Source organism: Perna viridis, chromosome 3, assembly GCF_037379345.1.
Source record: "Perna viridis isolate PV_CMFRI_1.1 ecotype Kerala chromosome 3, ASM3737934v1, whole genome shotgun sequence".
Classification (NCBI taxonomy): domain Eukaryota; kingdom Metazoa; phylum Mollusca; class Bivalvia; order Mytilida; family Mytilidae; genus Perna; species Perna viridis.
The window spans coordinates 9,444,411-9,469,239 of NC_142447.1; the positions used below are offsets into that span (position 1 = coordinate 9,444,411).

At 33.1% G+C, this 24,829-nt stretch overlaps 1 protein-coding gene across 3 annotated transcripts in view; it reads right to left on the bottom strand.

The window, feature by feature from the left end:
• Window positions 1–492: 492 nt before the first annotated feature.
• Window positions 493–24,829, bottom strand: part of LOC148620940 (serine/threonine-protein kinase 32B-like) — a 74,631-nt gene continuing 50,294 nt past the window's right edge. For all 3 annotated transcript variants that reach the window (XM_088574842.1, XM_088574843.1, XM_088574844.1), the window contains 7 exons: window positions 23,617–23,706; window positions 14,707–14,810; window positions 13,318–13,434; window positions 12,097–12,222; window positions 10,358–10,492; window positions 8,997–9,061; window positions 493–4,471 (listed from right to left, as the gene is read on the bottom strand). In XM_088574842.1, the coding sequence (XP_088430968.1) occupies window positions 4,051–4,471; window positions 8,997–9,061; window positions 10,358–10,492; window positions 12,097–12,222; window positions 13,318–13,434; window positions 14,707–14,810; window positions 23,617–23,706 (1,058 nt within the window). In that variant the 3' untranslated portion in view covers window positions 493–4,050. The remainder of the gene's footprint in view (window positions 4,472–8,996; window positions 9,062–10,357; window positions 10,493–12,096; window positions 12,223–13,317; window positions 13,435–14,706; window positions 14,811–23,616; window positions 23,707–24,829) is intronic.

A 24,829-nucleotide genomic window follows, 5' to 3' on the forward strand; every position in this document is an offset into this window, starting at 1 on the left:
TTGCAGGACTGATGGATGTATGCTCAGAGTGCAGACTGAAAGTTGTCAAGATACTAATTATCCCACATTTGCTAAATGAAATTTTCCATGTTTTTTTTTTTTTGTCACATTGAAAAGTCCTGATATCCTGCAGACTTCACAGTAATTACAGGCTTGTCTGTTCTTCCTTCTGTTATACATAGGGGTACCCATCTCTTATTCGTTGCTCCTCCTACAACACTGAATGGAAGTAAATGAAATTCGCAGAATCTGTATTACATATTCACATTGTGCACCTCCTATTTTTGATTTTGATCCAAATCCATTTTGAGGTCAAATGATGCATGCTGTCAAGTAGGGGATTTTGATAGTAAGCATTGCTCAGTTCATCTTTTTCTCTTTTTTCTTTGGATGATGAATTCTTTGCTTCTCCTTTGTTAATTTGAAACAAGCGAAAGACCACAACACATGTACACACAGAATAAAAAACAAAGTAATAATAACTATCCACTATTAAGGTTATAACAACATTTTATTGACAAGTAACAATACGAGTATAAACCACTAGAGTATTTTTAAGTAGCAATCCCTGTAAGAGTCAGGCAGTGGCTGGAACATGGAAATGCTCACCATTTTGACTGAGCAATTATCAATATTAAGAAATAGACATTTTCCTTTTCATTTTTGTGCTGTAATTTTATTGAAATGGACTGAAAGCGGACATTTCAAGGGCAGATAACCCTTGTCAAAAAACATGTTCCAATCATATCCAATGATGCAGAGATCAAATAATGGTCATTTCACATGGAGATGTTTATAAGAGAATTTAAATTGTCACATGATAATTAACAAGCATGATTTTTTCACCCATTTTACCAGATTCTTGCAAAGACTTGTACTTAATAGGCTAATTGGACCATTGAATGGAATGATAATCTGAGAACTATTTACTTCTATTCAGAAACTGGAATGTTAAATGGAAAGTTTGTACACTAATTATCAGTTTTTGAAGCATTCCAAAATACATTAAATGTTTTTTTTTAAAATTAACTAAACAGAACTTGTTTAAGAAGTGTTTAATGCTTCCCTAGGATTTCCCCTTAGTTGTTTTGCCCGGTAATTGAAAAAAAAAGATCAACAATTTAACATATATGTAATGGTGAATGAATATTTTCTACCATGAATCCATATAAAAATCTATACTTTAAAATCAAAAGTTCTCCCAAGGTTTAAAGATCATTGGTGGAATTCCATTGACTGTATCACAGCATTTTATAGCAGGTAAAACAGTAAACTTTAGAGGATAGAACTGTTCTTCTTTTGGTTGAATTATCGTCACTGCACTACCAAGGTAGTTAGCTGGACAAAACAAGAAAAACCAAGAAGATTTGACTTCCTATCATTCCATTGATATTTGAATCTATGTCTTGGTGTAGAAAGTTTAAATCTTCTCAATTGTCCTGTTCAATACAGATTAACAGTAAATGGCCATTCAGTCAAGGGAAGACAAAATCTATCATTAAAGATAACCAATTACTTGCAGTAAAATCGAGATAAGGGGCAGATCCAGACACTTGAAAAGGAGAGGTGCCTGTTGGGGTTACTCAAGAAATGGGGGGTGGTCTAGGACAAAGCCACTCTTTGTCAATTTAACACAAGAAAATGACAAATTTTCTAGTAAAAAGGAGGGGTGCCAATCCCCTGCATCCCCCTGGATCCGCCACTGGAGACTGAGGCAGAAAGATGGTCAAAATTGCTCAAATATGAAAATTACCTCAGATGAGTAAGTTGTGTTGTAGTGTGATAAAAAATAGTATTTCAAGATCTTTATAGATTTGCAATACTTGTGAAATGTTCAGTCAATTTAGATGATCGAAAATGAAAATTTACTATGAAAAGTTTCAAAATTCTTTGACCTTGATTTATTAAATCAAATTTGTATGAAATGAAAATGTTTCCATGTAAGTTACAAAAATATATTTTATTCTTAAGTTGTTTTTGATAGAACCTTCTGTTGAGTGTAATAAGGATGTGGACAGTAGAAATAAGAACCTTCTGTTGAGTGTAATAAGGATGTAGACAGTAGAAATAAGAACCTTCTGTTGAGTGTAATAAGGATGTGGACAGTAGAAATAAGAACCTTCTGTTGAGTGTAATAAGGATGTAGACAGTAGAAATAAGAATCTTCTGTTGAGTGTATTCTGTTGAGTGTAATAAGGATGTGGATAGTAGAAATAAGACCCTTCTGTTGAGTGTAATAAGGATGTGGACAATTGTAAAATAAGAACCTTCTGTTGAGTGTAATAAGGATGTGGATAGTAGAAATAAGAAATGTATGGAACAAATCACAGCAAATTACAAGATTTACCAAATCACCTACTTTTTGTGCTATACATGTAGATTTGTTTGATCAAAGAACAAAATATGCTCAGCTTCATTCATATAATTTCCATGTAAACTAAATTTGGATCATAAATTTTGAATCTAAATTATAATAATGGACTTGAACTAAGGCATAATGACTCCTTTAGTGGAATGCATTGTAATAAATAATTCAATATCTACTAACAACATCTGAATTAACTTCTATTAAATTGTATACATTCATTTAAAAAAAGTAACAAGTTAATAAATTAGAATGTCGAGATCATTATCTCAGAATCAGTCACAGCAAGTAAAACAGTAAAGGGGACAGACTTGGTATAGCTTCCCTTGATTGAATGACTGTTACTTAATGAACTACTGGACAATTGAGAAATCAGAAATAGATTAAAAAATCAATGGATATTTTGAAATCTCATTCTCACTTGTCCTCTACCTAAGTAGTGATCATTCAATCAAAACAAGACCAACTCTTTCCCATGAAGTTGTCTATTTTACTCGCTGTAAATGAGATGCAAATAAAATATAGTTGACTAGAGTAAACAAATACAATAAAATGTAACAAAGTAATAAATAAAAAAATAAAATAAACAATTGGTCAGATTTAGGATTTCACAGAAGTACATACTGGGACTTGCTATAAAATGTTCATTATAACATTTCCATTATTCCTCTAAACCTTTACCTCAAAGAAAACAAAATGTTCATAGATTTATCCAATCAAGGAGAGGTAGCTCATAAACCTGAAGACTTTTACAATGTGTAATATAGTTAAATTCAGGGAATAGAGTTGGTCTTCCCTTGGTTACATAACAACGCACCTGATGAACTTCCTTAGGTAGTTAACTGGACATTGGACAAAGTGGTTTAAACTTCCTAAGTAAGATCAACATGACCATACATACAGGAAGTAGATATTGGACAGTACCCACAATCGCTTACAATGAATGCCTCAACTATATAAAGTCACACACTAAATTTGAAATCAATTCATCCATTGGGAGCTGATGTAATTTTTATATACTTTGTTTCATACTAATTAATTTTTTATAACAACCCATGGTTAAATTTCGAGATATACTGTGAAAGGACTTTTTTCCTAACGAGTACCAATTTTCATAGATATTCAGAATTTTGTTGGTTTGTGGGTTTTTGATTTATGAACTTAATAAGAGCATTTAAGTTTTCAACTGAAACTTACATCTTGTATGGGATTTAGAATTTGTGATTAGTTTTAAAAACAAAAACCTTTTATTGTAGGGACAGCCAGACATATAAGAAGAATCCAATAATCCCTCTCCTTTTTGTTCCAAGGGTGTATATACTGGCATTTACATGAGTACTAACACACTGAGAGATGACTTCATAGAAAGTCCTTAACTGAAGTCAGTATCAATATAAAGAATTCTGATGCCCTACACAACTAAAAACACATAGTCCTTAGTACAAAAATATGTAGGTTTTCCAGTAATGTAAATTTAGAAATTATTGATATTTTTTTTTTCAGTTTGATGATAATTATGGAAGTGAGACTATAAGTATTCAGTTTTTAAAAAAAATATTAAGTTTGGTCCTGAACTCAAACATGAAATAAAAAAAATGACTTCAATAATATCTTAATATACATTAGATGTTTTAGACTGATCTATTTGTTATAGTATAAAAATAAATTAACAAGAGCTGACTTTATCAACTAGTACCCGTATGATCTGAATTATCAGCTACAGAAGATTTTTGTCCCGTCATGTCTGATGATCTTCTATCCTTTAATGTTGGTTTTATAATGCCTGTTCTTTCAGAAACTTTACTTGGATCATGGTGGCGAGCATAGCATGTATAATCAGACAATCTTCTATCACAAAACGTCACAGTTTTTCCTGAATGTCTTCGACCACCTATATCAATTGCTGAATGAACACTAAGTCTCTGTTTAGCATCAGGAATGTCTGGTGAATCAAATGAAGAGTTTGTTATGCCATCACGGCTTTCTTCCTCTTCTTCACAATCAAAACTTTCATTAACACGTATCCCTCTCAATGATGGTTTCCTTGCATCCGATATTTCTTCCTCCTTCGGTTCTAGACTAGCTTGTTCCTGGTCATACTTAATTCTAAAAAAAAATGTGTGAAATCAAAAGTTATGATACAACTGTACATACATAACAAGATATACTATTAGCTAACTCACAAAATGGATAACCTCTGCACCTCTTTGACTTCTAAAGGTCCCAATGACTGTGAACCACACTCCATAAATTGGAATTACAACTTTTAAGTTCTTATAGATGAAGTGGAGGACTACACAAGACATTGGATAAAACAACGACAAGAAGACATTGACTTTCTCTGTCAGAAAGGGTTAACGCCATGAGGTCTTTAATTTTGAAACGTATGAAAGTTTAAGTAGGTCAATGAGTGTCAATGCTACATTAGTTTTCCAAGACCCTGATGTAGCAAAAACATTGTCTACTATACATGACAAATACGTTGTCATACCAGCAGACAAAGCCCAAAACAACATTGCTTTTGTCTGTGAAATGTATTACATCCAATGTTAATTATTAAGAGGTGGCTTAGTTGTTTAAAAGCTGCCATGGCCTTTTGAATTCTGGCTTTCACATCCTCATCTGTGCAACCTTTCTTATCCACTATGCTGCCTAAATATGTAAAATTTGTGACATCTTCTAGAGGTTCTTCGTCTAGTTTAATTTGTTCTGTATGATGGGTGTTGGCCTTTAGAACCTTGGTTTTCGTCTTTTTTATTCTCAATCTAGTTTGAGCTGATATTTCATATATTTTGTTGATCTTATTTTGCATTTGGTGGTGAGTACCGTATGCAAAGTGAGATCTATACCGTCTGCAGAGTCTAGGTCTTCCAGGGTATCCATTGAATACCATTTTGTAAATGATTTATTGATTTCTTCATAATCCAATCAATTGCCAAAAGTAAAAGAAAGGGTGAAAGTAAACAGCCTTGTTGTACTCCAATTTTGACATTAAATGGTTCTGTCAGCTGCCTTTCATGAATAACTTTACAGTTGAAGCCTTCATATGAACTTCTAACAATATTTACATCTTACTTGGAACACCATAATGCTTTAATAGTTTCCAAATTGTCTCTCTGTCAACATTGTCAAATGCCTTCTAGTAGTCAATGAATTTAATATACAGATTTTAATCCCCTATACTTAGTTATTATCCCCACTCAAAAATAAGTATACATCGTTGTTACTCCAAAAAGGAAGGTACACATAGATACAAATATGTAGTTTTTGGTAGAGATTCCTCATACTTTGTAAAAATTCCAAATCATCTTCCAAATAAGTGAAAGCTGATGTTTTCAAAATGCTGGAATTTTTTAATGACAAAATATTTGTCCAGTATGGTGGACGTCTTTTTCAACAAATGGTCTGCATTTCAATTTGAACAAATTGTGCTCCTCTACTCACTGACCTATTCCTTCACTCTTAGGAGGCTGACTTTATAGTTGATCTGATCCGAAAGAAAGATCATTGTTTAGCTAGATCCTTTAATTTCAGTAAAAGGCGACTAAATAGTGCTCAGAAACCTAGCCGGGGGCTAGGCGCTCTTCCCACAGAGCAACTGGGATGTGTGCCCCAGGTAGTGGAATGGGGTACCCCTGATGTGTTACATGCTGGGATTGTTAGGCTATAATACGGAAAACCTGACCGGAAACCATAGTGGTGCACCGTGTTGGGAAAGATGCCATGTTCCTCGCACGTTAAAGAACCCTGCTGTATTCGATAGGAGTAGGAACCTTTGCGCTCCACCAGAGGAGGCTAAATTGCCCGACCTTACCCATCCCTCCCCTTTTCTAGTGGCAATCTAAATTTGTCAACCCTGTTGCCCTTGTGTCCCATCCCTTTTTTATTTCATCATCATTTCATGTTCATTTTATCATCCATTTCATGTTCATCGTCTGAATATAGCTGAAATATTGCTTCTTAGATGTTAAACCCCAACAATCAATCAAAAAATCAATCTATTATAGTTTTCAAGATACTGGTTGAAAACTGTAAAAAAAACAACATCATTTTTCATCTTTAAAGGACAATAACTCTTAATAGGATTCGCCTGACAACTTTGATCCCTGAAGACTTTTGAAGGCCTTATAATAAGGATAAGCAATTGAGTTCAGCTAAACCTAATATTTTTAGAGATATATGTGAAAAACTACTGTCTGACCCCTATGTTCTATTTTTAGTAATGACGGCCATGTTTTTCAATGGATCAAAAATCCCCACAATAGTTCTATGCAGGACACACCAAGGAATGTTCATACCAAGTTTTGTTCCAATTGGTCAGGTAGTGTCAGAGGAGAAGAGTTTTGTAATATTGTTCATGACGACGACAGACAACAACAAAAATGACGACAACAATGGAGGCCAAATGATGGCAATAGTTCACATGGCCTATGGCCAGGTGAGCTTAAAAGCAGAAGATGCTTACCCTACCGGTGCACCTGGTCCATGCTCCCAGTTTTTAGTGGAGTCCAAGTTGTTCATTTACTTTTGTTACTTTGTATTTTTTTTAGTTATTTTATTTTCTTTGTTGTGTTTGTCTGTTTTCCATGTCTGGTCTTTGTCCCTGGATTACATTCTTTTGATTTCAGCTAGAATCTTGATTCCCTTGATTACTCTTTCAAGCACATCAACATAAATTATGATTTATTTACATCAATTTCCACCAAAATTAAAAATCATTTAGTATATTATATATTATAGTGACATTTGTAAATTTATCAATAATACATACATCAAACAGTTAATTGCCTAACTGAACTACAAGTCACCTTCAAATTTTTTTTAGGAAAAGTTCAATTCACTGATTTGGCTTTGTTTAGTATTATAGTTATGGCTAATTATCTACAAATCACATTTCATCTTCTCATGAAAGCCTTGACAATATATATTGTGATCTTTCATTGATATAAGATTGTTCAGTTTTTCATCATTGTTGGGTAACTCCACACTTGTAGCAATATCAACAAAAATAGGATTGTATTTACACACATTGGGAGGAGAGTTTTTATAAAGTGTAAAGGGAAATAAACGGATCAAGAAGAAAATTGAGTATACAGTGAATATACTGTGACATGTTCACAAAAAGAATACCCCATTCCCCCACTTCAAATATTGTGAAAGTACTTTTATACATGGATACCAATTTTTGTGGATTAGGGTAGATTAACAAATTTGTGGATATCTTTATGCTTTTGAAGTTTTCAGTATACACATCATTAGGTCAATAGAAATTTCCTTATAGTTGGAAACCAAATTTCATGGTCAGGAAAATTGATACCCCACAAACAATAGTACTTTAACAGTAATGTTAAATACCCTTAACTTAAACAATCTCCCTTTGGAGTCCTCCTACTCTAATTATATACCTCAATGCATATCTATAAATGATGCCCAACCTTCCATTATACTTTCATAAAAAAAACCTTGAACAGTTTAAAATGAATTGTGCTTGCAAGTTTTTTACATGTTAAACCCTTTAAGTTTACATGATAGCAATCTATGACAGTAATCATATTCCTTTATGCACATTTACATATGATTCCCAACAAAATCCCTTGAGTGGTTAAAGAGGAATTGTGCTTACAAAAAATATGGACTTATGAATGGATAGACAAACAGGGTGAACCCCTCGAATGGTAGTGGAGGTGGGGGATTTGAAACACACACACATATCAAATAAGACTTAGGATTTGCCCTCTAAAATTTTACAACTATTTTTTGTTGAAATCTCAACTCTCCAACAACCAGTTCAAAAACTGACATTTTAAGTACCAATCCATATAAAATTCAGAAACTGTCTATAGTAGAGGTGATTCATAGTGTAAAAAATCCCCACCAAACAATTATATTGTGAAGTGACTCAAATTTAATGTCAATTAGAATAATGAATTTGTGAACGATAGCCACATATAACAGGTAAAAAAGAATATATATCTCGTAATGTTCAAGATCAATCTTGAAGGGCACCTTGTCTCTGTGGTAGGGAATGATAGTTTTATCTTCAATACTTTTTGCACCTGACAAAGGCCGTACGGCTGAAAATTTGGGCTCACGTTTATCAATTTTGTTTTTTACGTGTCATATTTTATTTGTATTTAGTTCAAGATGAAAATTGCTAAAACTAAAAGCAGTTGAAAACAGGGTTATGATGACTATATAAGAGTAAGGCTGAAAATTTGGGCTCACATTTATCAATTTGTTTTTATGTTTTAAATGTATTTTATTTGTATTCAGTTCCTTTTTTTTTAACTTTTAAAGGTGACTACCATGCACAAATTCATTATTTCTTTTTTTGTTTACATGAGCTATATTTTCACTTAATGCTATTCCTTTCTTCATTCAGATCTATATTTTTGAGAAAACCATACATTCATCTTCCACACAAGTTAACATAATCAAGAACAATAACTATTGCAAGTGCCTCTACATAAAATTTATCTCAAAAGTGCCACAACTTAAACTACATGAAAGACTGGGTTAGTGGTCTGTACCTGTTTCTGTATAAGAAAAGAAAGTGAGTTTGATGGGTTTTTGACATGCATGAATTACGTCATGTCTGAATTTTATAAAGACTGCTTCTTATATGACTTACTTTTCTCTGTTGTATACTTTAAAATATTTGTAAATGTTTTCTTCTTCTATCGTACTTTCAGAATCCTGTAAGAAACAATTAAAATGCAAAATATAATGCTACTGTAGTCACTTTTTAGCTCACCTGGCCTAAAGGCTGTATGAGCTATTGTCCATTAACTTTTTCAAACATCTTCTCCTCTGAAACTATTCGACAGATTGTAACCAAACTTTGCTTGAATATTCCTTAGGGTATCTTTAACAATCCTTGTGTATGGATTTTTGATCAAGCAAAAAACATGGCAGTTATTAAAAACTGACCATAGGGGTTAAATTTCAGAATTTTGCACATAATGTTTAGCTAAAATCTGGCAGGGAGTAAAATTATTCAGCATGACAGGATGGACCTATGCTGAAATTTTCATAAAGACCAGTTGACTGATGAATGAGTTATGGGTCCTGAAATGGACTTTTTCCCTGATATTTACATTTCCAACTTTGAAAATCTTCTCTGAAACTACATGATAAATTTGACTAAATTTAGCAGGATTGTTAAAAAGAATATCTTTAACAATCTGTGTGTTGGGATTTTTGATCTTGCAAAAAAAAATGGCTGCCATTACTGAAAATAGACCACAGGGGTCATATTGCAGAATTTGCATTTAACTCAAAAACAATTGGGTTAAGCTAAAATCTGACAGGGAAGAAAATTGTTCAGCATGATGGGATGGGCCTATGTCGAAATTTTATGGCATAGGTTATGGGCCCCTAAATGTATTTTTTCTCTGAATTTTACATTTCCAACTTAGAAAATCTTCTCCTCTGAAACCATGATGGATTGTAACCAAGCATGGCATTAATGTTTGTTAGGATATATACATGTACATTGTGAAAAAAAATGAATTAAAATCAGTAAATACAATCAAGTTAGTGAAAAACACTTGCTTTTTTGATATGTCATTCTTTGACAACCAAAATGTGTCAAGCCTAGTGGTATCTAGTATTTCCAACTATAAGGCCATTATTTCTAGACAAGCCCAGTAAGAAATCATAAAAAATTATTTGGAAACGATACAACATCTACCTGTAGTTTAAATAAGATACGAGCCAGTCTGGGTTTAGTCATCCAATGAAAATGAAAATATAACAATGAGTTATATAAGTGGTATCTAAACACTCAAATATGTAAAATAATAGGATTGAAAACAAATATAAGTGATTATATCCCTTTAACAGATTGAAGAAATTGGAAGTTTAAAATTTGTCTTCAACTCTTAAGAATGTAAATAAGTCCAAAGAACACAAATATAAGTTTGCATTGTCCTAACAAATTTGAGGTGATCTGTATAACAAATTTCAGCAACTTTGATGTCTAAAACTTACAACAGAAGCTTGTCTAGACAGTTCACCCCTCCTAGAGTTTTGTTTCGCCAACCTCTTTTTCTTTTTATGCAGTGGTTTGGATTCTATGATCATTTCTTCAAGTTCATATGTGGGGTCACAGTTCAAATGGTCTTTCTGTAAAATAGATACATTTCAATCATGTACACGTGTATTGATTGATTCTTTTTTTTCCTTTTTTTCATTCTATAGGGTATACTAATGGGAGGAAATTGAACAAAAAAAATAATTCAGGGGAAGAATGATTGTTCATGGACTACCAATTTTTATGGCTTTCAACAAACCATAATTTCAAAAAAATTCAGCCTTATAAAATTCACAATTGTTGCCTTAGAAGTTGAAATCTTCAGCACTAATGATTAATATATAAACATTTTTAAATTCTATATCTAGAATCAAAACTTCATGTTAAGACAATACTGGCATTTAAGAGATGTCCATGTAGAAACTAGACAGGCACTTTGATATAGTCAACATGAAGTTTATTTATCACATTAATTACTTTTTGTTCCAATGTAATGTTAAACTCATTACGAGGTCAAAGAGAACAGAGACTTTTCTGTGTCTAAAGTGGATGACTCAGAATATAGTTTCAAATTCAGAACAAATCAACTAACTTACTAACAGAGATTTACTTCCCTTAATAGTAAAACAGCTAGTACTTTTAATTATTTTATTTCATTCTTACTATTTCAGTAAATTACAAACCAACATTCATTTTTTAGAAAACATAATTTTGTGATCTCTAATAGAAACGGTGAGATGCAACAAATGCACCATCATATAACCTTTATAAAATAGTAAATACATACAGAGATCACAAACACCTACAAGGAAGCTCTGAAAGGCCAACAAAAGTAACTTGATCCACTGCCTGGGTCTTAATAGTTCACCATTTCCTTTTTGTTTGGATTTCCATCTGTTTGTAGAACTTAAATGTGGTTCTAAAACATAATTTTTCAAGAAAAAAGAACTCTTTGAGTGATGGCTCACTAGTGATACCCCTGCTATCAATCATGGTATCGGGAACATAAACAAAGTCCTCGTTAAACAGGAAGTTGTAGTGGAATTTTTCTGAAAATGCATCCCAACACGAAAAGAATGTGTTAAAATTTCAAGCAACTGTGATAGGTAGTTGCTGAGAAAAGTGTGAGGAAAATTTCAACTTGCAAAAACATAAAGTCTAAAAATAAAACTAAGTCCTCGACTACTCAGTTAACACAAAATTGTTGTTGAATTTTTCCCAAAATGGATCCCACCAGGAAGAACAAGTTAAAATTTCAAGCTACAGAGATGAGTAGTTGCTGAGAAAATGGGATGTCAATTTCAAAAATAAACAGTCCTCGGTAAACAGGAAGTTGTTCATTTTTTTTTTAAAATGTATCCCACCACAAGCCATACCTACAGAAAAACATGTAAAAATTTCAAACCACTGTGATGAGTAGTTGTTGAGAAAAATGTGACAAAAACTTCAGCTTTCAAAATATGTAAAAAATAAATAAAGTCCTTAGTAAACAGTAAGTTGTCTAATTTTTCCGAAAATGGCTCCAACCATATGGCATACCAACAGGAAGTATGTGTTACAACCCACTGTGATCAGTTGTTGCTGAGAAAACTGTGACGGAAAAAAGTGTTACGGAGACATGGACACATGGAATCACAGACAAGGCCAATACAGTATATTCCCCTATCCTTTTGAGTGGTGGTACAATTATACTTACTGATGGTTCAAATGTTGGCTTTGTGTCTCTCTGTAAAACTTTACTAAAGTCTAGTTCACTCATGAAATACTGCCTCTTAAGTGAGTCAAGGCCAGAAATTCTTCTATCTGGGTCCAGAGTTAATAACTGAAAATAACAATAGATAAGATTGAAACTAATACCAAATATAAGGGAAAACATATCCATTACACTGTACACAATTTTGTGCAAGCTTCTGGTAATATCTTATGAGCAGGATTGAACTAAACAAATCTAAAAGGAATAACTCAAATCATAATTATTGAGTAAAATAGTTGTGTTTACTAAGCATGATAATTATGTTTTCTTATTTTATCTAAAAAAATGAAATTGAGTCATCCTTATAAATAATTGCTGTTGGTATTTCTGTTCAAAAAGTAACAAAATTCATCCATTTGTAAATTCAATTGAATTTAAATGGAATTATTTCCAGTCTTCAAAGATAATATATATGGGATTAAAAAAAATGTTCATCAAAATAACAGGATATGATATCTTTGATGCCCTATATTTGTAAAACTATATGTGCCCCTTTTATGAAATATGAGACATCCTCTTCCTGTACAGTTACATGTACCTACCCATATAATAAGATCTTTGACACCCTATACATGTATTTGTACAGTTACATGTATATACCCCTTTAAAGAGCTCTTTGATTCAATCTTTAGATACAGCTGCATGTCCTTTTAATGAGATCTGTGACACCTCTATATGTACAGCTATATGTCTCTATCACTTTAATGAGATCTGTGACACCTCTATATGTACAGCTACATGTACCTACCCCTTAAATGAGATCTGTGACACCTCTATATGTACAGCTACATGTCCCTATCCCTTTAATGAGATCTGTGACACCTCTATATGTACAGCTATATGTACCTACCCCTTTAATGAGATCTGTGACACCTACTGGTATATATGCACAGCTATGTGTACCTACCCCTATAATAAAATCTTTGACACCCTATATTTGTACAGCTATATGTACCTACCCCTCTACTGAGCTCTTTGATCCAATCTTTAGGTACAGCTGCATGTCCCTATCCTTTTAATGAGATCTGTGACACCTCTATATGTACAGCTATATGTCTCTATCCCTTTAATGAGATCTGTGACACCTTTATATGTACAGCTACATGTACCTACCCCTTTAATGAGATCTGTGATATTTCTATATGTACAGGTACATGTACCTACCCCTTTAATGAGATCTTTAATACCCTCATGCATTGACTGAGAATAATGGACTTTACATGTCATAAAAATCTGTTTGACTTCTAATATTGAGGTACCTGTGTGGATATCATATGGTCTCTGTAATAGATAAACATGAAATGTTTTAAAAATATGCTTTTATGTGGGTCTATAAATAAATATAAAACTTGATTACATAAGTACCCTCATAGCAAATTATATCCATTATCTTCTCTACAGGTTACAGACCACCAATTCAACCAATGAGCATTTGGAACGTACGCAAAAATAGTCCTACGCAGAAATTACCCCTGTTCCTCATGTGCTGTGAAAAAAGTTCTCATCTTATTTAAAAAATTTAAACAGTTTCTGAAAGGAAAAACATTTCTGTACATTTTATAGGTGCATTTTGCTTCTTGTGATGTGAAGCCTAATCTCCATAATGATTTTTAAATATACCCCTATCTTGTGTAAACACTGGGATTTCCCATGCTATTTATAGACCCTTCACTTCCGGTGACCAGTACTGCACTGCAAGTCTGCTAACCCCACATGCCATTCTGAGGATTGTGAGCTGACATATGTAGAATCATGCTGATATATAGTCCTCTGCAGGTTAAAGTTAAGGTAAAGTCCAGAGAAGCCATTGAATATTGTGAAATTAGCATAGAAGCCTATGGAAAGTGGAATTAGTGGTTTTTAGCCTATAGACAAAAAGTAGATTGATTGATTGGTTGTGGTTTTACATATCCTACGGCATTTCAGGATGAGAACATTAGATCAATTAAACAGATCATGTCTTGTACTTGTCCAAATGCTAAGACTGATTTTTATTGTGCCATTAATACTATTATTATTAATAATACCAGTAATAGGGCATCTAATGGGACATTAAATGATACCCTGCCATTTTGTGTTGTATTAAATATTGATTGACACATGCTCAATTACAAAAAAATCAGATCAAACTCAAATTCTTTAATATTCAAAGAAAGATAACTCCAATTTATTATAAAATCACAAAAATTGGGGGTAAAAGCAATTTAAAAAGGCTGAAACATTTGAGTAAATAATCAAAATTTGAATTTTATCTGTATTTATGATTCTCAATTACCCAAAAAAGATCCTTTTGATATCTTACTGAAACATGTCAACCCAGTCAATAATCAACCTTGTATATAAGACATGCTTAGTGGAGAAGTAGTGATTACCATTTTAAAGTATTTGGTGAAACTTGCCTCGGAATGTAAGCCATGACCTTTCCCAATCCAAGCAAGCCAGCAATTATGAATGTACATGCTACAATAAGTAAGTCAGCATCAAAACTTACATGCAATCAGACTTTGGCACATCTTATTAAAAACATGACAGCTTTATCATAATAATACTAACTCGTCCTTTGAGCATTTCATAAGCACATATCCCTAATGACCACCAATCAACTGGATAACTGTAACCTGGGCATTCATCTAAAGCACATGCAAATACTTCTGGTGCTGTAATATATAAAACATATGTAAATATAACTGACAGCCATTTAAAGCACAGACAAAAACTTCTTGGGCTGTAAGATAAAATTATACAAGTTCATGTAACTGACATTTACTAAAAACACAGGAAAATACTTCTGATGCTGTCCTCCTAGAAGCCTGAATCGCTCGCCACACCTGGTTAAATTTTTTGCCTTTCGAGGGCAATAACTCTAACTAGGAGTTGTTTGACAATTTTGACTCAAAAGAGGACTTTGGTAAGACTTTTCTTAAGGATCATTTCATAAATTGAAAGTTTCTTTCTATCTATTATAGTTTTCAAGATATTGGCTGAAAACTGCAAAAAACATTTTTTGTCTTTCAATGGTAATAACTCCAACAAGGAGTCGTCTGACAACTTTGATGCAATGCAGACTTTTGTAGGCCTTATAAAAAGGATCATTTTACTGATTGAAAGAATTCAGCTAAACCTAACGGTTTTGGAGATATATGAGAAAAACTTCTGACTGACCCCTTTATTCTATTTTCAATAACAGTGGCCATGTTTTTCAGCAGATCAAAAATCCCCACAGCAAATCTATGAAGAATACCCTAAGAAATAAAAATATCAAATTTAATCTGATTATGCAGAACACTTTTACCCCAAAGTCAGAATTTGGCTAAACCTAACATTTTTTTAGATATATTTGGAGAACTTCTGTCTGACCCCTATGGTTTTATTTTTAGTAAGAGCAGCTATGCTTTTTTGACAAATAAAAAATCCCCATGTCAGTTCTATGCAGAATACCCTAAGGAACATTCATATCAAGTCTGGTCCTAATTGGTTGAGCAGTTTCAGAGGAGAAGTGTTTTAAAAAATTGTTATTGATGACAGACAATGGTGACGGATGCCAAGTGATGGCAGTAGCTCACAAGGTGAGTAAAAAATCATGTAAATGTAACCAACATTCCAACATTCATCTAAAGCACAGATAAATACTTCCGGTGTTACTATTATGTACATGTTAATGTAACCGACCTGATGCTGCAAAATATATATATATATATATATATATATACACAACGTCTCAGAATGTGACGACTCTATTCGCTACACTACTCCATCGGATCAAATTGACACAGGAAAGATATGTAAATGTATAGAAAGGTCTGAAAAATTCCCAACAATGTTAGAACTGTCAAATTTGCGATGCAAATTTTTGGTTGTTCCCTCCGCGGGACTCGAACTTGTACCTCTGTGACATCTATGGCAACACCGCCTGCACAAAGTCCAGCGCCCTAGACCACTCAGCCAGCTAGGCTATAACAATATAGCTTTCGCTGGCCGGGTCATTCCTCCTCGCAGGATTAATCTAGGGCTGTAACTTAGTACACGATGTATGGTAGTACGGAACAGTTCATTTAGATGTTATTATGTAGGATAGAGGATCCAATTAATGATGCATGTCACAACAAATCAATATTATACAACGTCTCAGAATGTGACGACTCTATTCGCTACACTGCTCCATCGGATCAAATTGATACAGGGAAGATATGTAAACGTATAGAAAGGTCTGAAAAATTCCCAACGATGTTAGAACTGTCAAATTTGCGATGCAAATTTTTGGTTGTTCCCTCCGCGGGACTCGAACTTGTACCGCTGTGACATTTATGGCAACACCGCCTGCACAAAGTCCAGCGCCCTAGACCACTCGGCCAGCTAGGCTATAAAAATATAGCTTTCGCTGGCCGGGTCAGTGGGTAGGTGGGTATGCCAATTTCACCCCCTATATAAGTCTTGTGATGCTATGATCTAAAAGACAACTTTTTCCAATGGCCTTAGCAATTAATAACCTTTTCCACTTGAACTATAATCTAGACATATACAATTATCAATGTGCCCTCTATATCAAAATATAATAATCCTTAAACTCATTAATCAAAGTCATAACCATTAAATGATGTGTACTTCTAATTCCATGCTGTATTGCATAACAGCTTGGATATATTTTATCTAAATTAATGCTAAAACAAAGAAATATTTTAACTTTGTTAAGGTTTATGTAATAATTGAATTTAATTTAGCAAATATTAGGTTCTCAGGCCAGTTAACATAATAACAAAGGGGGTAGGAAGACATTTCTGTTCACTGTTTTATTGTCCCAACAAGAGGCTCCCATGAGCCTGAATCACTCACCTGGTTGAATTATGCCTTTCAAGGGCAATAAATTAAACAAGAAGTTGTCCAACAATTTTGTCTCAGAGTAACTTTGATAGGACTTATCATAAGGATCATTTCAGCAAATGAAAGTCTAAATCTATCATAGTTTTCAAGATATTGACTGAAAACTGCAAAAAAAGTCATTTTTCACCTTTCAAGGGCAATAACTCTAACAAGGAGGTATCTGACAACTTTTATGCCTGAAGACTTTTGTTGTCCTAAAGATAAGGATCGTTTCAGCTATGAATAAAAGTTGGCTAAACCTAACGATTTTGGAGATTTATGCGAAAAACTACTGTCTGACCCCTATGTTCTATTTTTAGCAACAGCTGCCATGTATTTTGTCGAATCAAAAAACCTTGCTTCAGTTCTATGCAGGATACCCTAAAGAATATTCATACCGAGTTTTGTTCCAATTGGTAAATTAGTGTCAGAGAAGAAGATTTTTTAAAGGAATAACATTAAAAAAATTGCAAAAAACTTTGTAAAAGGGCAATAACTTCAACATGGCTTAATAGATTAAAATGAAAATTTGACTGCTGATAGATCTCATCATGCTGAACACTTTTACCCATCTCACAATTTAGCTAAACCTAACAGTATGGGAAATATATGCGAAAAACTACTGTCTGACCACTTTGTTCTCTTTTTAGTAACGGCGGCCATGTTTTTCGATGGATCAAAAATCCCCACATCAGTTCTATGCAGGATACTCCAAGGAACATTCATACCAAGTTTGGTTCCAATTGGTCTGGTAGTGTCAGAGGAGAAGATTTTTGAAAGAAATAACATTAAAAATAGCAAAAAAACGTCGAAAAAGGGCAACAATTCTAATGGTACCAGTACTGTATTGCATATCCCTGAGTAGGTGTACGTCAAAACATGGATGCTATAAAAATATAGTGCATTTTCTTTTTGCCTCTCTACAAACTAATGTTTTGTCAAAAGATATGAACAATGACCTATAAAATAGAGCAAACATCACACTGTAAGATGAAGAACTTTTTTAAAAGAAAATCTAACACAATAACATAAAAATGTTCCACTGAAAAGGTTGGTTTGGTGAGTGCAAAACGAAAGTGAAAGTAGGGAAAATGGCTATTTATAGTTCAAGACTACTTTTCTGTCCAATCTTCGTGGACTCACCCTATTTTCTTTGCGGGAAATTATTTGTTTACATGTCCTTAGAAATGCTACATAAGTGAAAGTTTTATTGTATCAATTCACATATTTTTTAAAAAATCCTAAAAATATGCACTTCACTATAGAAGTCTATGGGAAAATTAATACGATACTGAGACCTAATATGGGTTAACAGATTAAAATGAAAATTTGACCACAGATAGATCTCATCATGCTGAACACTTTTACCCACGTCAGAATTGGGGCTAAACCTATCAGTTTTGGAGATATATGTGAAAAACTAATGTCTGACCCCTACATTCTATTTAAGTAACGACGACCAAGTTTTTCAACAGACCAAAAATCTTCACATCAGTTCTATGCAGGATACCCCAAGGAACATTCATACCAAGTTGGTTCCAATTGGTCAAGTAGTGTCAGAGGAGAAGAGTATAGAAAAATTGTTAACGACAATGACAAACGACGATGGACACCAAGTGATGGAAATAGCTCACATGGCCTTTGGCAAGGTGAGGTAAAAATTAGAAAGGTGTTTTTTTACAGTTTAAAATGTAATGGAAAATATGATGACGAAGGTCTGATTTTTAATTTATTGATATGACAATTAAAGATGGAATTGATGAGACATCCTGTAAAGTATTACTATTACCAGTATTATATCAAAGAGATGAAGAAGGCAATACAATTAATTTAACTCCTCCTAAGAGAGCAACCATTTTATTATTATTATTTTTTTTTTTTTTGGGGGGGGGGATATGCGCTATGATCAAACAAGGCAGGACAATGTTGTAACCGAGGAGAATAAATCCTCAATGAACTATGAGGTAAAACAAAAGGGCAGGTTGTAAGATGTGGGAAAACAATCAGGATCAGGTTTGAGAAAAATTCCAGGACAGGCTAAAGTAAAACTAGAAGCCCTGTTTGTTACAGGAACCCCCACATCATTTGTTAGTAGTGTTTTTTTTTTTTTAAGTAGATCAAATGTGTCTGTAAGACACTACTGATGCCTCCAGTTGCTAGATTTGCCAAATTAAGAAAATGTTTGCGGATTCAGAAAGGTTATGTACTGTTGGTTGATGCAGTAAATATTTGGTATGTTAGGCTAAGTACTGCAAAAATACTTGTGACGAGAAAAAGACTGATGGACACATAAAAAATATTAATACCCCAATAACAAATCCCTAACTTTGTTGCTTGGGGTATATTTCAGACAAAAATTACAAAATCCAACTATCATCCAGTTCCATAATATTCCAAAGTCCAACTATTGCCCAGTTCCGTAATATTCCACAAAAATCAAGATCCTATGACCTTGCACACTATAATTATGTGTAGAAACATCCTGCAAAAAATATTTTAGATGTAGTTCAAAAACTACAGGAGATAGCTGGACAAGCCATATAGCCTTATTTCTGATGAAAATGACTAAGTCTAACTATCACCAATTTCCTTAATATTTCATGAAAATCAAAATTCTTTGACCCTGCACATCTTCATCATGTGTAAAAATATCCTGTAGAATATTTTAGATATAGTTCAAAAACTGTATGAGGAGATAGCCGGACAAACCATGATCATGTGTAATCCGGATGGACGTACAGACGGATGGAAAGGCAAACAGTGGTAAATTAATATGCCCTCGACTATTTGTCATGGGGGCATAAAAATAAAATCAAGAAACAAAATCTAATCATAGCTTCCCCTCAAAAATATCAAATGAATGCTCCCTAAACTAAAAGTGAATCAAATTAATTACCACCATATGCCACAATACCGGCTATCATAATGTGACATTTCTCCATCAAAACAAAATTGACCGAATAAGGATGAAAACTAGATTATCAAATGCTATAAGTTCTTTACAAACATTACTTTACTGATAGATGAGACACATCATAATTGTAAACCAAGACAAGAATAGAGACCTTCTAGAATAGAGGACAGTTAACCCTATTATAATTGATAAGATCTTAGAAACCAAGTCTGTCACACAGCAGTCTTAATCAGAATTACAAAACCTCAAACATTCTGATGGTGTTAGATTAATACCACAAGTCTGAGGCCAGTTATTGGATTACTGTACATAATGGACAGAATTTAGGACACTCTACATCCATATAGATTAGTCCATAGAAAACAGTCCACATTATTTTATGAAAACCTGAAACTAAAATCTTTTGGAAGAGTATAAAGAACTAAGATTGGAATAAAGAAAGCAGTCACCTGAGATGAGAGATTTGTAAAACCTGATACCACCCTCTGCAGAAAATAATTCTATCAGCATTCACAAGTTATTAGAATCCACAGGTTTCATATTTTGCTCAATCTTTACCCATGATATAGACAGTCTCATTTTTTAAAATTCTAATCTGACTCCCAAATAAACTAAAGAAAACTTTATTCATCCATTCACCACACTAGTGAATCCATATAAGGACTTCAAAACCTGGATGCAAACAAATTAATGGTTAGGACACAAGTTTCTAACTCGTACCTTACTAACATACAGCTTTTCATTATTCAAGTTGTGAGGTTTAAGTACATAATTCTCATTTAACATGAATTGACACAGTGCATGAGTTCTTAGATTTAAGTCGGTGATGACATGGAATTTTATGCCAGTGTTTTATGACCTTATTCTCTAATTTTTTTTGGATCTTACACTGACTGTATTTTAATCAGCATGCAAACACATCTTTTTTTCATCACAGAATTCATGTCTTATCATTTATGCTTTTAGACCATTTTCCTTTCAGCAACAATAAACTTCTTTATTAGGAACATAAGCACTAATAACAGCTAGCTATTGATGACCCTTGATTGCAAGATTGTAATCTACAGTAAAATAAAGGAAGTCCTTATTAGATAGAAGATATGTTATTTCTTAGGATCTCCACATGCTGAACTCCGCAGAATGTCAGAGAGTTTGTTAACACCATTGATTGTATGACCACCCTTGGATAAATTACTTGCAGAACAAGTCCTTATCTTAAGAGACAAATGAGTTGATTCCCAACAGACATAAACAATCACTAACCATTACAGCACAAGAAAATCATTTTTATTGTACAGAGTCCTTTTACTAGTTTCTTCTATCTAATAGCAGTTTATAAGTCCGTTATTGTCTCAAAATGTACATTTTTCAATTCTTTTAGCATGCTATTCAAACAGTATTTTTTTCAAATAAAATCAACGAAATTAATTCAGCAATTACAATATCTATCAGTTGAACTCTGAAATACTATGAGCAAAGATCCCTGCTCCATGCCCCAGTATTTGTTACCATATAGTTAAAATATAAATTCCGTGGTCAAACAGGCAGTTAATGTCATGACATTGCATACCTAAATAAAGTTTCTGTCAAATAAGTAAGTGGTTGTGGTAAGCTGAGAAACTGTAATAAAAAGGTTGTGAAGCAATGAACAGAAGGACAAATGGGCAGACAGACAGACACCATGATCACTATATACCTCCAGGGGAGATAAGGGAGCAAAATGACAAGAACAATATGTCTCCCTTAGAAAGGGAGCACCATACATGTCAATGACAGCTACAAGTGTAAGACAATTCACAGTAAACAAAGGAGTTCCATGACATAAGCATTAACATTTCAACAAGACACAATTTTGTCTGTATTGGGGTATTTTGACTGTCTTATTGACCTTATAAGTTTCACTGACTCTCAGAGCAGAACACAAACCAGCAACAGTAACTGTTAATGCAATAGTATATAGCAGGATTAGATATCACACATGTAGCTGTTGTAAGTTGTATTTTATCAATGAGGTACTGTAAATTCAGAATTTATTGCAATGTTTGATTATTGCAAAAAAATGTGACTGACTAAAACTCACAAAAATCAAAACTTGCATTTTCTCATAATCACAAACACTAAAATTACAATTTCAGCTACAATTCCAAAATTGCAATAATTAATACATGCAATAAATTTTGCATTTGCAGTAATTAAATTACTACACCTCTACTCAAGGTCAACTTTTGCATGTTGACAAATATAGGCAAAAAATACAGAAGAGTCAGCAGTTGAATAACAAATAAAATGTCTTCAAAACAGACATAGAAACCATGATCTATTTCTTTTCAAACTAAAAATATGACAAAAATAAAAAACAAAACAAAAAATTCCTTTCTTTTCATGTCAAGGAAAACGTTAAAGTACAATAAATGCTCTAAGGTTAGTTTGAATGCAATAATCTCCATTATTAGAAAAGTCGACATGCCATAATTTTTTACATGATGTTTTGTAAATTACAAATATCATAACATCAGTTTACAACATAAAAAACTGTATCTAATACAATGATTAACTACCAGTATAATAATTGAAATCCAATTTGTCATCCATGCGAGCTTCATTTGTAGTGCTCTAAGATATTAAATTGAAATTAATATTCTGTCATGTTAAAAATTAACTTCTACATTAAAATCAATATTTTCCCTTCAAGCAGCATAAATTGTTAGTGCAAGTTTTCTTTAGTTATATTCAGGCTTTGTAAATAAATCTGTTACATAATCCTTACTGTAAGTATATATTGGTAGGTTTTCTAGCATTCAAGTTTTCTTCCTAAAGCAAATTATCACTGGGTTGTGTCATTTGAAACTGTCATTTTTACAAAGGCTAATTGAAATTAACAACATTGGAAAGGGTATATTTTTTTTCTGTCAAATTTAAAATGCCACCTAGCACAGGGCGGGTGAGACACATGAAATTTGCCAACATTTTGAAGTATTAAAATGAAAAAGAGATGCAAGCAATTATGCAAATACTAGTATGAGACTTGACAGATATGATTATATCACTTGTACTGTACTTCTCTAGGTCCTTTGCAGATTTTAATAAAGTCCTGCATTTACTAAGGAACAATCATTTGAAATTTATGGATGAAATTTTCTATCCTGTCCTTTCATTTTGGGAAAATATAGGTCCTGCCTCTTTATTCAGTATAAAATGCCCATTTTTTTGTATAAATGTACAATAATAAGGAAATAACGAATTCTGCCGTTTCCATACCGTAAAGGCATTTTCTCCCTCTAAAAATAAAACGGTAGTTCCCTTAGTATTTTGGACCAATACATGAACTCACACTTGTCATTTTGCTCTATATGACCACAGAATTTGTTCCAAATGCCTCTCTGACAACAGAAAAACAATAAAATTTTGACATCTTGAAATCATACCGTTGAAGGAGAGTTCAGTATAAAAATAAAAGGGAAATATTTTAATTATTTCTTGCAATGGGATTCACAAGTGTGAATACCTCTATTCCCTTTCCTTTGTTGCAGAAATTATATAAGAGAAAGCTCTTTGTAGTGTTTTATTACACCACAAAAATAATCCTTACCCAAATATGGTGTCGTCCCGACATGGATGTAACTCACTGACCATCACTTACCCATATATGATGTCGTCCCCGACATGGATGTAGCTAACTGTTCATCACTTACCCATATATGGTGTCGTCCCTGACATGGATGTAGCTAACTGTCCATCACTTAACATTGTGGCAATGTTAAAGTCTGTAATATGGACATGGCCTACAAAAAAATATATATGGGTTACCTATAAAAACAGGCTTGATAACTTTCCAAAGCTTTTATGATGCTAAATGGATTATCTAAAAAGACACCCAAGGAAATAAAATAAAATAAAAAGCTTTGCAGAGCACAGCATGGTATGACTGCAGTGGTTGAACACTGTACAGTTGGGGCAAGTGAGGACACAATATTAATTTTTTACACACTTAAGCAAAGGGAGTTACAATTTGATTTGGACACAGCAACTGGTTTGGACACTATATTGCACACAATTTGAAATTAAAAAAAAAATTTCAAAATCAGACCACAAAAATAAAAAAATCTATTTTGATGGGGCGAGGTCTCTTTGACCCTAAATTACTCGAAATCCCAAAGAGATATCTGAAATTTAATTGAAAAACACAGGGATTTTCATAATAAAAACAAAAATTTCAAAATTAGACCAATTAAAACATTTTTTTGGTGGTGCAGCCCATTTTACCCCCTGTAACTTGAAAATGGTCCAAAATGTATCATATATGCTTTGATACTTTTGCATACCAGAATTTAATTAGGAACATAATTAATTAAAAGTTATCAAAATCAGAAGAAAACCAAATACTATACATTGGTTTAAATAAAACACCCATTTTTATCCTTTTCAGCCCCTTTTTCTTAAATGGTAAGGGTCACAAATTCCAAATCAATTAGAAATCTTCCTTTAGTGGTCAGAAAAATGATATCAAAATTTCATAACAATTGGTCAACCACAACTAAAGCCATCTATTGAAAACCAAGTGTCTATTGGCGACACGGACAATGACGACAAAGCCATACCAATATATGACCACAAATTTTTTTGTGGTCGTATAAAAGAAAAAAAAAAAAACAGAATTTGAACAAAAATTACACACAAAAATTACAGCTAGGAATAATGTGAGCAAGCCAAAAAACAAGGATACCCCCACTTTAAGAAATGATTAAGATGGATAATCTCCCTTTGCAGTGACCAGACATACATTATTTTCAGGTACAAAGACACAATTAATTTTGTAGTGTATTTCAACAGACCCATCTTGACATATATAAAAAATTCCACTGCTTCAAACTTCACCAATATGAAAACATGTATAAAAGCAGATTT